Source organism: Aspergillus piperis (assembly GCF_003184755.1).
Source record: "Aspergillus piperis CBS 112811 unplaced genomic scaffold BO85scaffold_20, whole genome shotgun sequence".
NCBI classification, from domain to species: domain Eukaryota; kingdom Fungi; phylum Ascomycota; class Eurotiomycetes; order Eurotiales; family Aspergillaceae; genus Aspergillus; species Aspergillus piperis.
In genome coordinates, this window is record NW_020291610.1 from 456,083 (window position 1) to 468,743 (window position 12,661).

Here is a 12,661-nt window from a genome sequence, read left to right on the forward strand (position 1 = left end):
CCTTAAAAGGTACTTTTCTTACTACTACTGCAACTTACTTCCTATCCCACTTTTGCAGTCTTCTTCCCTTCCCCCCTCCGTCCAACCATCGGACGTGATAGATTCGGGTTTCCCCGTTCCCCTTCAACTCAACAAGCACCACCAAGAGGAGAGAAGCAATTCCTCAATTCCGTACTCGGAACATTCCTAGTTTCCCCGTGGTTTTCCCCCTCCTTATAAACCCTTTCATTAGGCAGAAACCGCATCCCCCAATTCATTCCAGAACACCACTGCACCGCCGAGCCGCAACTGCCTCGGAGGCGGTTGCCGTGTGTCGCCCACCTTTTCTGGAAGGCTGATTGCGGCAGCGTTTGTTATTTGCCCAACGCAGTCCTACGTGACCCGCAACGAACGGATCTCTCTCTCATCGGGAAGAGTGACCAAGGCTTTACAAGGGCCTAGATCATGCCGGCATTGGTGCTGCCACTGGAAAAAGTCTTGAATTAAACCTATTCCCGCTATACTTATCCTTCACTCGTCCCCTGGCGGCACTAGTTCCGTCAGATCCTATCCATGGCGGCCGAGGCAGATCTATCGGAGGGCCGCATGGCCGACATCATCCGTGCCCTTGAGCTCATCCACAGCCCCTCCTCGACAAATGAGCTGCGCAGGGAGGCCTTGACCTTTGTGGAGGCCCAGAAAGAAAGCAAATCTGCTGCTCGTAATGGTTTCCTGCTCGCTTCCCCGGACCAGAGCAACCCCTTGGTTCGCTACTTCGGCTTGGGTTTGCTAGATCACGTCTTGCGTCACACCTCCTTTGAGGCATCAGAACAGATCGATGCACTGAGGGGTCTGGTCCTCAAGCTGGCCGAATCGGTACGGCCAGAAGATCCCCCGTATATCCGCAACAAAATCACCCAATTATGGGCTGAAGTCGCCAAACGGAGCTGGGGCTTGGACTGGAACGACATGGACGCTACGCTCGTTCAGTTCTGGAATGCTAGTCTTGTTCACAAGGATTTAGTCCTGTCGATTCTGGAAACCCTGTCCGAAGACATCTTCTACCGCGAAGACACCGTTTCTTCCCTGCGCGGCACGGATCTCAATCGGGCTCTGGTGGAGATCTGCACTCCCCTGTCTGTCTTCGAGGAGATTCACCCAAAGAAGGACAGTATTGACCTGCGCTGTGGCCCGGAAGGTTGGCTTTCCCGCATCTGTGGGTTCCTGGCCGATTGTATCGGGAACATCCAAAACTCGAAGCAAGCGAAAGACTCGGCCCTTAAAGCTCTCGCGACTCTCAAGTCCGTCCTTGCATGGTCAATTCCCAAAGCAATTCTCTCTGCCAACTGCGTTCCTTCAATTGCGAGGGCATTCACTTGTGATGACGAATATGTGTTAATGGTAAGTCTCCACCGAACCTGTGGGGGTCATGCGAAGGCATGTCGTGCTAATGTTAACCAATCTAGGCCGCGGTTGAAGCCCTGCATGCCTTATATAGTCGTTCCAATGTCGACATCGAGGGTTTCCAACCACTTGTCCACGTCATGTACGAAACGGAGTCCTTGAATGTGCTGCAGAAACTTTACGAATGGTCCGTCGTTGGGCCTGACGACGTCGACGACCTACGGTACACCATATGTAAGAAAGTGTCTGAGGTATGAAAAGAAACCGCACTTGATGGGGAGGCACACACTAACGCATTATGAATAGATGATATCATATATTGCGGGTTTCCTTGAGGAAAAGTCTTTTGCCTTGGAAAGCGTACAGGGCCTTAACCTTCCGTTCTTTTTCAACCTCACCGTCAGCGTTATTCAGAACCAAAGTCTTACTGTTTCGATTCCCGTTCTTCATGTGTGGTCTAAGTTAATCGCATCGGAGAGGATCGGAAATACAGACTTGGTCACTGGCCTCGTACCTTCCCTGCTGAGTATCTGCACCGAAAGATTGATTCGTTGGGAGTCTTTCCCGTCTGATTCGGAGAATGCTACGGTTGTTTTCCTTAACGAGGATATTGACACGATCCCCGAAAGGCATGCATTCGTTGGTAACTACCGGCGCTACTGCTCGTCTATAATCGAAAGCATCGTACAAAAGAGACCACAGGAAGCCATTCTTCATATCTTGTCGGAAGTTGACTCTAACCTAGACAATCTCTACGCCGGAGTGGAGCCTTTCAGCGGTATGTATGTCTTGCCTGGGTTTGAACTGTTAGCTAAACCCTGCATCAGTCAAGTCGTTTTCGAAGAACTCAATGCCCCTCATGCGTGCCGACACGCAGTTCGCAGTCGTTGAGGCAACGTTGAAGGGATATAATAAATGGGTGTCTGCGCATGGACGGATGCCCCAGCAAGACGTGCGAGACACGACTCCAACCACCGTTATTCAGCTAACATAAATGTAGGAACAAAAGCGGAGCGAACTAGAACAGATGCTAGAGGCATGGGCTTTCAAGTTGATGCAGCGGAACTTTGAGGTTCGACTGACTTGTCCACGGATGTTATGTTTCACTATAACCAACTCACGTTACCCTACAGGATCCAATCCTCAAGCAACGGGTCATCAAGCTTGTTGTCGATATTTCATCCAAAGCTCTGGATAAGACCCCTAGCTTTGCACTCAAGGCCCTAGAGTACATCCTCATGACGCGTCTACCTGACCAGCCGGAATACCCAGTGTACTCCGAGTCTGTCAAGGAACTCCACGGCTTGACCAGCCATGAACTCCGGAGGTTGGCTATGCGTTATGCAGACTACTTTGCAGTAAGTTAGACCACTATCGGTCCATGCACTGCTAACTGTTCTGCCCACAGACCTTTTACGATATACTGGAGCCTAAAATCAAGGAGATCAGTATGGCCAACCGCGTAGATGACAAGCTCCAAATGGAGCTCACATCAATTCTGCTCATCATCATGTATGGCTCAACAACATCATATCTTACGTCCTAGTGCTGACCTTGCAGGCAACGTGCAAACAACGTCGAACCGTATCTCCGCCAGTCCCGCCTAGTGTCCTTCGTGGAACCCATAAAGAATGCTTGGCAGGAAGAGGAGTTTCGTAATATGAGCTCAACCTTTGAAGGCTTCTGCGTTATGCTCGGATTGCAGAGTGTTGGTCCATACATGCAAGCGAGACATGCGCCCAAGCTCGAGGACTGGTCATCCGTGCCTCTGGATAGCGAGGGCAAGCTAATCCAGGAAGAGATGACCAGAAAGTTCCAGGTAATAACAACTCCTTTGTCACCACCAACAAGTGCTAACTTCGGGATAGCAATTGCCTTTGAGAGGCACCAAGACTATGTTGGCCGTTTCCTCGGACAAACTTAAGAAAACTGATCAGGCGTACGAACTGGCCTGCAATATCTGGCATGACATTATTCCGACAATTCTGCCAACGCTACTGCAGCTTGTCAGGTAAGCCATCTGTCCATCAGCCCTTTATATTTGGCTAACCACACACAGTAACGCGCATGCCTTCCACAACCCGGAGAACTGGGGTGGCTTGCCTCATGACATGCGCGGTGTAGTCGAGCGTATCCTGACCGATAGATTTTGGCAAGCTGGAATTTCCACTGGAAGCCGGGATGAATTCTATGCTAAGATCACGGCCTCGAAAGCCTCGCTTGAGGGATTTGCGTCCTCAGTAAGAGGCAAGATTCGGGCAGTTAGAGAATCCTGCTACTCCATGTTGTTCAGCATGAGCAGGCTGCGAGAGCATTTCTATGGGTTCGCAGAACTTCCTGGCCCCCTTGCCCAGGCGCTGTTCAAGGACTCCGCCCATCTTTCCTCCCATCAGTTCTCCGTCCTTCTTAACATCTCAAGGTGCTTGATTGATGACTGCCCCGTCCGCTTCCGGGCCCAGTTCCTGCCTCCAATGCTCTCCACTCTTTTCACAAATATCGACAAGAAAGTGACGTCCGAGTGGGACGCCATTGAACGTCAGAAGGAGGGCCTTGGGGAAGGGGATCTAACCGATGAAATGAAATCGGAAAGTATCCTACGGCAGTTGACATACTCCGCGGTGATCTTCGTGGCAAGCCTCCTAGACCCGCAGAGAGGGGGTAAGTTGCATTAAAATTGTGATCTTTATGATGTGCTAACTCCTTATTTTAGACCCCGACGACGAGCCAGTAGATCCCAGTGTCCCACAGGCGGCACCAGCGCTTTCTGACTCCATCCGGCATTTTGTCCTGTCTTCTCCTGAGATTTTCGAGCCGGTGATGCTCTTCTGCACCCATGCCCTCCGTATGCGCGATACGCGGTGCTGCAGCATCATCACTCGTGTCATTCGCTCCATTCTTCAAGACTTCGCGCCTCCCAATGATACGGCAACAACCGTAACGATCCGCGAGTTTATCTCTTCCGAGGTGCTCAAGGCCTGCATCACATCTGTGCACGAACCTTACTTCGTTGACATGCAGAAAGACCTTGCCCAGCTCATCGCTTCCATCTGGATTTTGTATGGATCGTCCAGCCCCACCCCACGGGCCGTGATGCTCAGCCTTCCGGGCTTGGACGAACAACGGGTTGCCAACGCAGAGGCTGCTCTCATACGTTCCTCCGCGGCGCGACAGCAGCGTGCGCTAATTTTGGATCTTCTGGAAGGCCTGAGAGGTGTGAGTATCGCCGAGCAGGGTAAAATTCTGGGCTCTCGTGAAGAACGCCGAAAGGCCAGGAGTGCGCTACAGGAACGGTACATGAGTACCGGTGAGATGGAGGGCCAACAGAATCACAAGGTCGATATCAACGATGGCCCGGACCTTGCCGGTGTCGCGGACTTGTTCGGTTGAAATCTCCCCCTAGATTCGGTGCGGCGGCCGCTCATACCCAGGTCTTCCCTTGTATAGTATGGTGGCTTCGGTTTCAAGCCTTCTCCGACATCACAGCCACCTTTTGCGGTTTTGACTTTTTTCACATATATAAGCACATAGACGCCTCCCCGGAGGTCATGGCAGCGACGCAGCATAGTCTAATGTAGCAGCGGTTGATAGACGCCAATTGGCAAGGAAAAAAAAGAATACAAAACACTCAAAACGCATTGCGGAACTGGCCGGTCTCTTTGGTTTGGTATATCTACAACATACAATAGTAGCTCATCTTGACTATCCCGGTGCACCTGTTGATTCTCACGGAACCGCAGCCTACACGCCCATAACTGAATACTCCGAACCCATCATTTGCCTGCACATGAACCCCCCGATTAGATCATGCACAAGACGCTCGCCGTCCCCAAAAGGGAACGACCTGGGCAAACAGAAGACAACATAATCGAACGCACGCAAAATTTTATTATCTTCCAAGCGCTTATTGAGTGACCTTGCTGGGGGTATAAGTGAAGGTAGGGCGGACGAAGCTGTACTCAAATGAATCATGATTAGCGATTCCCTGCTGCCCAATTGACATCATCCAAATACAAATGTAGAGAAACACATACCGGTCCGAGTTGTAGATCTTGGCATCCGTACCAAGGAGCTCCTTCTCACGAGCCTTGTCGGCGAAGTAGCGACGAGCCTGGTCACGGTCCTCCTCGGCCTGGAGAAGAGGCATGATGTGTATACGGCCCCACATCTTCTCACGGGCGAGTTCGCTATTTCATTCCCACATCTGTCAATTTCCAATTCTTCCTTTGCCGGTTATTCGGAGGGTCAGGCATGGACGTACTATTGTTCACGGACACCGTAGAAGAGCTTGTAGTATCCGTAGCCCATGATCAGGTGCATACCGATCAGGTAGTAGATGGGGCGGAAGCCACGGGCAGGGATGTTGCGCTATATAATTAATTAGCCATTGGCCTGCTTGCTTGTTCGTTCGAAAGTAGGGTGTGTGGTTGCTCGTCGTTGGATCGGATTAATCGGACGGTTCGTTTCGTGTCTGGTTTAACGCACCTTGTACTGCACGGGCAAGTAGCCCCCCTGCGGGGGCATATCCTGAGGCATGGTGACTGAGGAGGAGGAAAAAGGACTGGCGAGACAAGAGGAGGGGAGGAGGTTGCCGCAGCCTTTCAATTGAGGGTGGTGCTGGGAGATATGATGCGGTTGCGGATGGGAACTTGGGATGTTGTGTCACGTGATACATGCATGGTTTGGTAATGAGCGCTGAGGGGGTTGTGATTGGTGGGTGGGGCATATTGGTGATCTTCAGCTGGATTAGCCGCTGGGTGCGTGCTTCAACTGATTTTCTACTTCTTGGTGATTCTCTGTTCACTTTGTTCATTATTTTTTTTGGTCTCTGTAAGGGATTATTTTCTAAAAGTTGTGATAGGGGAGAGACAGAATATCATTGCTAATTGAGGACTCCGACTACGTTATGGAGGAAGACAACGATCGACCTAGAAAGCTTCCTAAGCTTGATCACGACGAGTCTCAGGATTCTGAACCCAGAATGACCGGTGCGCTGCAGGTTGCTGATAATGTCTCTACGGCTGCTACGGCTGGGACAGACAATGGCGGCAACGAGCAACCTACCATGACATCCGAGAATGATACTACTACTACTACTACCACCCACGGCGCCGCCGCCGACAGCACTGCAGCCCCCACCACCGAAGATGGAGCGCCCAAGATCTCCAAGCGCGAAATGAAGCGCCAACGCCGCCGCGAACAATGGGACCAGCAGCGCGATCTGCGACTCGCAAAGCGCAAGAAAACCGCACAGGCGCGCAAAGAGCGCCGCCGCGCAGCGTTCGAGCAGGCGCGGCTGGATGGTACGGAAGCCGAACTGAAGAAGCAATACGAACGGACTCAGGAGCGCTTCCGCAAGTCAACGCTGCTGCCGCTCACACTGGTGATTGACTGCGGATACGACGAGTTGATGTTGGAGAAGGAGCGGATTTCACTGGGGTCGCAGATCACGCGGTCGTACTCGGATAACAGTCGGTCGGTGTATCGATCGCATTTGGTGTTTTCGTCGTTCAATAAGAAGTTGAAGGAGCGGTTTGATACGAAGTTGAATAAGCATTACTTGAACTGGAAGGGGGTTAGGATCCTGCCGGATGATTTTGCCGAGGTGGCGGAGAAGGCGAAGGAGTGGATGGTTGTTCCTGACGGGGGTAAGATGGAGGGAGTCTTTGCTGATAAGACGGATATGAAGCCTGAGGAGGGGGAGGTGGTTTATTTGAGCAGTGATAGTCCCCATACGTTGACGGAGTTGAAGCCGTTCAGTACGTATATTGTTGGGGGGTTGGTGGATAAGAATCGGCACAAGGGGATTTGTTATAAGCAGGCTGTGGAGAAGGGGATTAAGACGGCTAAGCTGCCTATTGGGGATTATATCCAGATGGCTTCCAGACAGGTGCTGGCTACGAATCATGTCGTGGAGATCATGCTCAAGTGGTTGGAGCTGGGGGATTGGGGGAAGGCGTTCTTGGCTGTTATCCCGCAGCGGAAGGGTGGGAAGTTAAAGGAGTCGGGGGCTGAGGCAGAGGGGTCTCAGCACGAGGAGGATAATGCAGAGGAGGAGGAGGAAGAGGAGGCGTTGGAGCAGGCTCAGAGGGTTACTGATGAGGCGGTTGAGCAGGCTGCAGAGGAGCCTGATCAGGCTATGGCAGAAGTGCCTACGGAGGGCAAGTGAGGGGTGCAGTGCTAAGTAATGTGTATATATGCAGCGGTATAAGCTGCCATGAGCTGTCTACTAGACTAGTGGCTGGCCAATCTACATTTCTTCCAATCACTCGCAAAGCAGTGAGCTTCATACTCTGCAGTAGTTATTGACTAGTTAGTAGACAAGTGGGATGATGATGTAGAGAGATGACATAATCGCACCGCCACACGTGCTGCGCCACATGGTTGCCACCGAGCGATGGATGACGGCAACCAAAACAACAACAACTTCGCCGTTCCATCTTTTTTTTTTTTGTTTCTTCCTTCCAGAAGCTCCACAGAGACTCGCCTGCTCTTTGCTCTGTTTGCTGTCTGGGCCCTGGCCTTCTTCACTCTGCCCCCGGACCAAGGCTCATCCTTTCCTGTTTACTTTCCGTCCCCTCTGTTGTCTGGTGACCTGCCTCAATCCCTGTCCCTAGCAACCCACCTTATCTCAAAGTTCAGTAAACAAGGTTGCTGTTGCTGAGCAGCAAAGCAGCTCCAGCCATGTTTGTGCTCCGCAACGGTAAGTCCCTTCCATTCCCGGATGTCTTTTCCTCGAGGGCAGCTCTGCCTTCACTTTGGCTTTGCTACCCCGCCATCTGCCCCTCCTCCCCTCATCCTCCTCCCCTGCTTCCTCCCATCCTACCTTCATCACTTATTGGTCCCCTCTCATACTGACGTATCCTCTCGGGACTTGTGCAGTGAGCAAGTACCTCTTCGGAGACTCTTCCAAGGAATCTATTATCGAGATCCCTCAGGGACAACTCTACCTCGTTCGCCCTCTGTCGCCCAAGGGCTACTCAGAGCTCATCTTCAAGGACGCCGCCGCCTCCATCAGACGCACCGGTCAGGAATTTCAGTACCAGCTCGTTATCCAGCGCGCCTACGAGGAAGGCGAGGAGGAGCTCGGGGAAGAGGACGACGAACAAGGCGGCAGTGACAGCCTCGACAAGGACGAAAAGGTCTTCCTGCTCGATCAGGCGTTGCACTTCCGCTCGGAGGTGCGCGACGGAGGAGCAAAGATCTTGGCCTGGAGAGACCTGAGTGGCGACGTTGGCGACCTCTTCGAGTTTGTCTGCGACCCCTCCGTACCTTCGGATAAGGTTTCCACCTTCGAGCTAGCCGCTCTGCAGTGCCAGTACGAGCGCGCATACCGCCGGAGCTCCCAGAACGTGAGCCGCGAAGATCTGCAAGAGTTCTCTTTCCAGGAGGAGAGGCCTATACCGTCTGCAAGCCCTATCTCTTCTTCAGCACGGTCTCCTGCTCGGTCGCTGACATCTGGAGAGTCGACCGCCGCCATGGTGAAGGACGTCGAATACTCGCGGTCCAAGGGACAAATCAAGCCCGCAGCCTCGGAGGAAGCCACAGTTGCTCCCCCTTCTGCAGCACAGCCTGAAGCTAGAGAGGTCCTCGCCCAGGAGAAGGCCGAGCTGCACCTGTTCGATTTTGTGAGCGGAACGTTCGTTTTGCAGGCGGCCAGCGTGACTGCCACGGTTTCTGAGGTTGGTGACTGGACGTACTGGCTCCAGATCAGCGGAGAAGACAAGGAGTGGCTTGGGCAGGCTGTCGTTGCGGACATCAACCCCGTTTTCAACTTCGAATATCTGTCTTTCATCTTCAATGCCTACGGTGAAGATGGTTCGGCTTACTCCTGGCTCTTGCGCTTCAAGGACCAGGAGACTGAGGAGAGGTTTCAGGAGGGTCTCATGCAGGCTCTATGGGAACAGCTGAATGAGATGAAGTGGACGAAGGTCAAGGAACAAGAACGGGAGTACGTGCTGGATGCTTTCCAGGATCTCACAATGGAGGATGCCGAGGAACGCGAAGCCGAGGCTGAAGAGGAGGAAGAAGAGGAGAGTGAGGAGGAAGACCATTACGACGGTCAACGCAGCGAACACTACGACTCTGACGAGGAGCAAGATGATGTCGTTACGCGGGATGACGATGGAAACGTCAACTCTCAACTTGCTGTCGGTTACAAGCATGACCGCTCCTTTGTCGTTCGTGGCTCCAAGATTGGCGTCTTCAAACACACTCCCGACAACAACCTGGAGTTCTCTACCAACATCTCCAAGGTTGAGACCCCCAGGGGCAAGCTCTTCAGCCCCAAGAAGGTCATGTTGCACGCCGAAGACACCAACATGATCCTCCAGAATGGTGACGATCCGAACTCGCTTTACCGGATGGACCTGGAGTATGGTAAGATTGTGGATGAGTGGAAGGTCCACGATGACATTCCGGTCACTACCTTTGCTCCTGAGACTGTGAGTAACCTCTTTTTCTGGTTTTATGTGAAATATCTGCTGACTTGCCTAGAAATTCTCCCAAATGACCGCTGCACAGACCTTCGTTGGTGCTTCTAAGAATGCCCTCTACCGCATCGACCCTCGTGTCGACGGAAACAAGTTGGTGGACACCGACCTGAAGCAGTATGCCAGCAAGAACGACTTCTCTTCGGTGGCTACCACTGAGAAGGGATACCTTGCTGTGGCTTCCAACAAGGGTGATATCCGCATGTTTGACCGTCTTGGAATCAACGCCAAGACCCATATTCCCGCTCTGGGAGAGCCGATCATCGGTCTGGACGTGTCCGCGGACGGTCGCTGGGTGCTCGCAACCTGCCGGACATACCTCCTCCTCATCGACTCGCTGCAGAAGGAGGGCAAGAACGAGGGCAAGCTTGGCTTCGAGCGCTCCTTCGCCAAGGACTCTAAGCCGCAGCCTCGTCGTCTGGGTCTGCAGCCTGCCCATGTGGCCCAGTTCCAGCACGAGACGAAGAAGCCTATCAGCTTCACCCAGGCGCGTTTCAACACCGGTGTGGACAGCCAGGAGACATCGATTGTCACTGCCACTGGTCCTTTCATCATTACCTGGAGCTTGAAGAAGGTCGTTGCCGGACGCAAGGACCCCTATACCATCAAGCGTTACGGCGAGGACGTCATGGCGGACAACTTCCGATTCGGCTCGGACAAGAACGTCATTGTGGCCCTGCCCAACGAAGTCAACATGGTCGCCAAGAGGAGTTTGATGAAGCCCACTCGCGAGAGTATCGCCGGTCCTCCCGTCACTCCCCGTCGCCGAACCCAATGGGGCAGCCGGTTAGGCAGGGACGAGATTGTCAACTCGCCTTACTGATGAGTGGCTTTTCATGTTCTTTTGCGCCGCTGCATACCCTCTTGATGTTTCGGTTTTTCATACTTTTCTATTTTCTTCTTCCACTCTGATATTTTGTGAAACGGTTTAATGTCTTTTCACGGTGATATGAACGGATGGCGAACGGTTGCACTGCGGAATTAAGCATTGATATTTGTACCCTTATTAGTAGCTGATAATCCGACTACGAATTATGACTGACGTTGCATGATGGTTAATGGATGACATTCTGGGCCGACGGCCACGTAGTATATAGTTGCGCTTCTCGTCGACAGGTATCCCGTACCTGTTGCGGCGCTGCCTTAATCCCCTAGTAGCTAGCTTGACGTAGGCAAATCAAGCCAGCAATTGCCCATCCAGCCCCAAAACACTACCACCAACCAACCCACCAACCCATGATTATGGACCAATCTGCCAGCAGATGATAGTCACGCATCCCACTCACTCAATCCATTACAGCCAAATCGACATTGGCAAGATAGCAAGCAGAATTTCCCCACTCAAGACCCAACATACCACACCTCCACATCAATAATATCAAACTTGACGCCCTCATCCGAGAGCGGCTCATTCCCGAAAGTCTGGCACGACGCACTGACACCCTTTTCGAGACTCGAGTCAACCCATAAACCGTAATGTCCGTCACTACACCCATTAGCATCATCATCACAATCATCATAAGACACAGCACAAGAGAAAGAAAAGGAAATTAACATACCCCCCACCCAAACTCAAAAACCCCGTCTCACAAAACATCATATAATCATTAACCCCGGAATACGGAAACGCCTTGAAGCGAATCTGCTCGGGCGTGACAGTCCCACTCGTCCTTCCACTACTTGCACCACCACCATTTCCAACGCCAGAGGTAGAAGTAGGAGAAAGCCACTTCTCCCCCTCCGCCCGACGCAGCGTCGTCGACCGCCCCGCATTCGTTGTGTCCGCGCTCGGAGGCAACGGTAATCCGGCTTTCTCGAGCACTTCGGCCTCTACACCTGCTCCAGCTCCTCCTTCCTCACCGGCGGTATCCCCATTGGTGAAGTTGCTCAGCATAGCTGTAGCAGGCGGTAACACGCTCGCCCTCCAGAGGAAACACTCCCCGGTGCCGTAGTAATGCGAGTCCGGGTGCGGGGGGTCAGTCATGTAGGCGCCGAAGACGGCGTTCGAGGAGGGGGACGCATCCCTGATGACGAGGACGTAGCCGGCGCGCGGGCTGCGGGTTGAGGCGATGTCGCGGCAGTTGTCGTAGAGCGTGGAGAGGGAGGCGCCGTCGCGGTCCAGACTGTAGGCTAGGTGCCAGGTGTTGCAGAGTTGGAGGCGCGGGGGCACTAGGAGGCGGATTTCTTCGGCGAGGGAGCGGGTGAGCAGCGGAGAGGGGTCGGAGAGCGTAAGGGGGGTTAGAGGGGGAGGTTGGAAGGGGGAGGCGGTGCGGATGGGGGTGAAGACGGGGTTGGAGGGGTCATTGTTGGTGGTGGTGGTGGTGGTGGTGGTTTTGCGGCGCATGTTGTTGTTGTTGTTGGTTGGGGGGTCGGTGAGGCGACGGTAGAGACCGGAGACGACGTGGGTTACTGGGTAGGAGAAGTAGGAGGCGGCGGATTGTTGGAGGGAGGAGGGGGTGGTTGCGTTGGTGCTGCTGGTTGTGGGGGGTGGTCGAGATCCAGATCTCGAGCTGGAGGAGGACGACATGCGTGCTGCTGTGCGGGCGATGACGTGGGGTTTTGGTTTGGGGGATGGATTAGTTAGGATTGGAGGGAAGGGGGAGATTAACAATGGGGATAGGGGGAGATCATGCAATTGAGATGGATGAGAGGGGGTGGGAGAGATGGGATAGGGGAGGAGTAGGATGATGTGGTGGAGAGTTAAGAGGAAGATAAGAGATGCAGACGGAGGAGGGAGGTTAATTAATTAATTAATTAATTTAATGTTCGTCACGCTTTGCGGATCGGCG

At 53.0% G+C, this 12,661-nt stretch overlaps 5 protein-coding genes across 5 annotated transcripts; 3 read left to right on the top strand and 2 right to left on the bottom strand.

The window, feature by feature from the left end:
• Positions 1-371: 371 nt before the first annotated feature.
• Positions 372-5,027, top strand: BO85DRAFT_141435 (karyopherin MSN5). Its single transcript, XM_025654079.1, has 11 exons — positions 372-1,380; positions 1,446-1,634; positions 1,690-2,161; positions 2,211-2,335; positions 2,384-2,455; positions 2,517-2,741; positions 2,792-2,895; positions 2,944-3,202; positions 3,252-3,394; positions 3,443-4,041; positions 4,094-5,027. The coding sequence occupies exons 1-11, from the start codon at positions 553-555 to the stop codon at positions 4,768-4,770; spliced, it is 3,693 nt and encodes a 1,230-aa protein (XP_025512136.1). The 5' UTR covers positions 372-552; the 3' UTR covers positions 4,771-5,027.
• Positions 5,008-5,955, bottom strand: BO85DRAFT_452581 (putative NADH-ubiquinone oxidoreductase subunit GRIM-19). Its single transcript, XM_025660852.1, has 4 exons — positions 5,866-5,955; positions 5,642-5,748; positions 5,415-5,567; positions 5,008-5,333 (listed from the first exon to the last, which is right to left on the bottom strand). The coding sequence occupies exons 1-4, from the start codon at positions 5,914-5,916 to the stop codon at positions 5,285-5,287; spliced, it is 360 nt and encodes a 119-aa protein (XP_025512137.1). The 5' UTR covers positions 5,917-5,955; the 3' UTR covers positions 5,008-5,284.
• Positions 5,956-6,128: 173 nt separating this feature from the next.
• trm10 (tRNA (guanine(9)-N(1))-methyltransferase) lies at positions 6,129-7,656 on the top strand. The gene has a single exon (XM_025660853.1). It carries the CDS (start codon positions 6,287-6,289, stop codon positions 7,547-7,549), a length of 1,263 nt encoding a protein of 420 aa, XP_025512138.1. The 5' UTR covers positions 6,129-6,286; the 3' UTR covers positions 7,550-7,656.
• Positions 7,657-7,821: 165 nt separating this feature from the next.
• Positions 7,822-10,922, top strand: BO85DRAFT_452584 (uncharacterized protein). Its single transcript, XM_025660854.1, has 3 exons — positions 7,822-8,083; positions 8,263-9,824; positions 9,877-10,922. The coding sequence occupies exons 1-3, from the start codon at positions 8,065-8,067 to the stop codon at positions 10,693-10,695; spliced, it is 2,400 nt and encodes a 799-aa protein (XP_025512139.1). The 5' UTR covers positions 7,822-8,064; the 3' UTR covers positions 10,696-10,922.
• Positions 10,923-11,213: 291 nt separating this feature from the next.
• BO85DRAFT_462414 (putative oxidative stress response protein Oxr1) lies at positions 11,214-12,399 on the bottom strand (the record flags this gene model as incomplete). Its single annotated transcript, XM_025661848.1, has 2 exons — positions 11,214-11,358; positions 11,432-12,399. 2 exons carry the CDS (start codon positions 12,397-12,399, stop codon positions 11,214-11,216), a joined length of 1,113 nt encoding a protein of 370 aa, XP_025512140.1.
• Between the last annotated feature and the right edge of the window lie 262 nt (positions 12,400-12,661).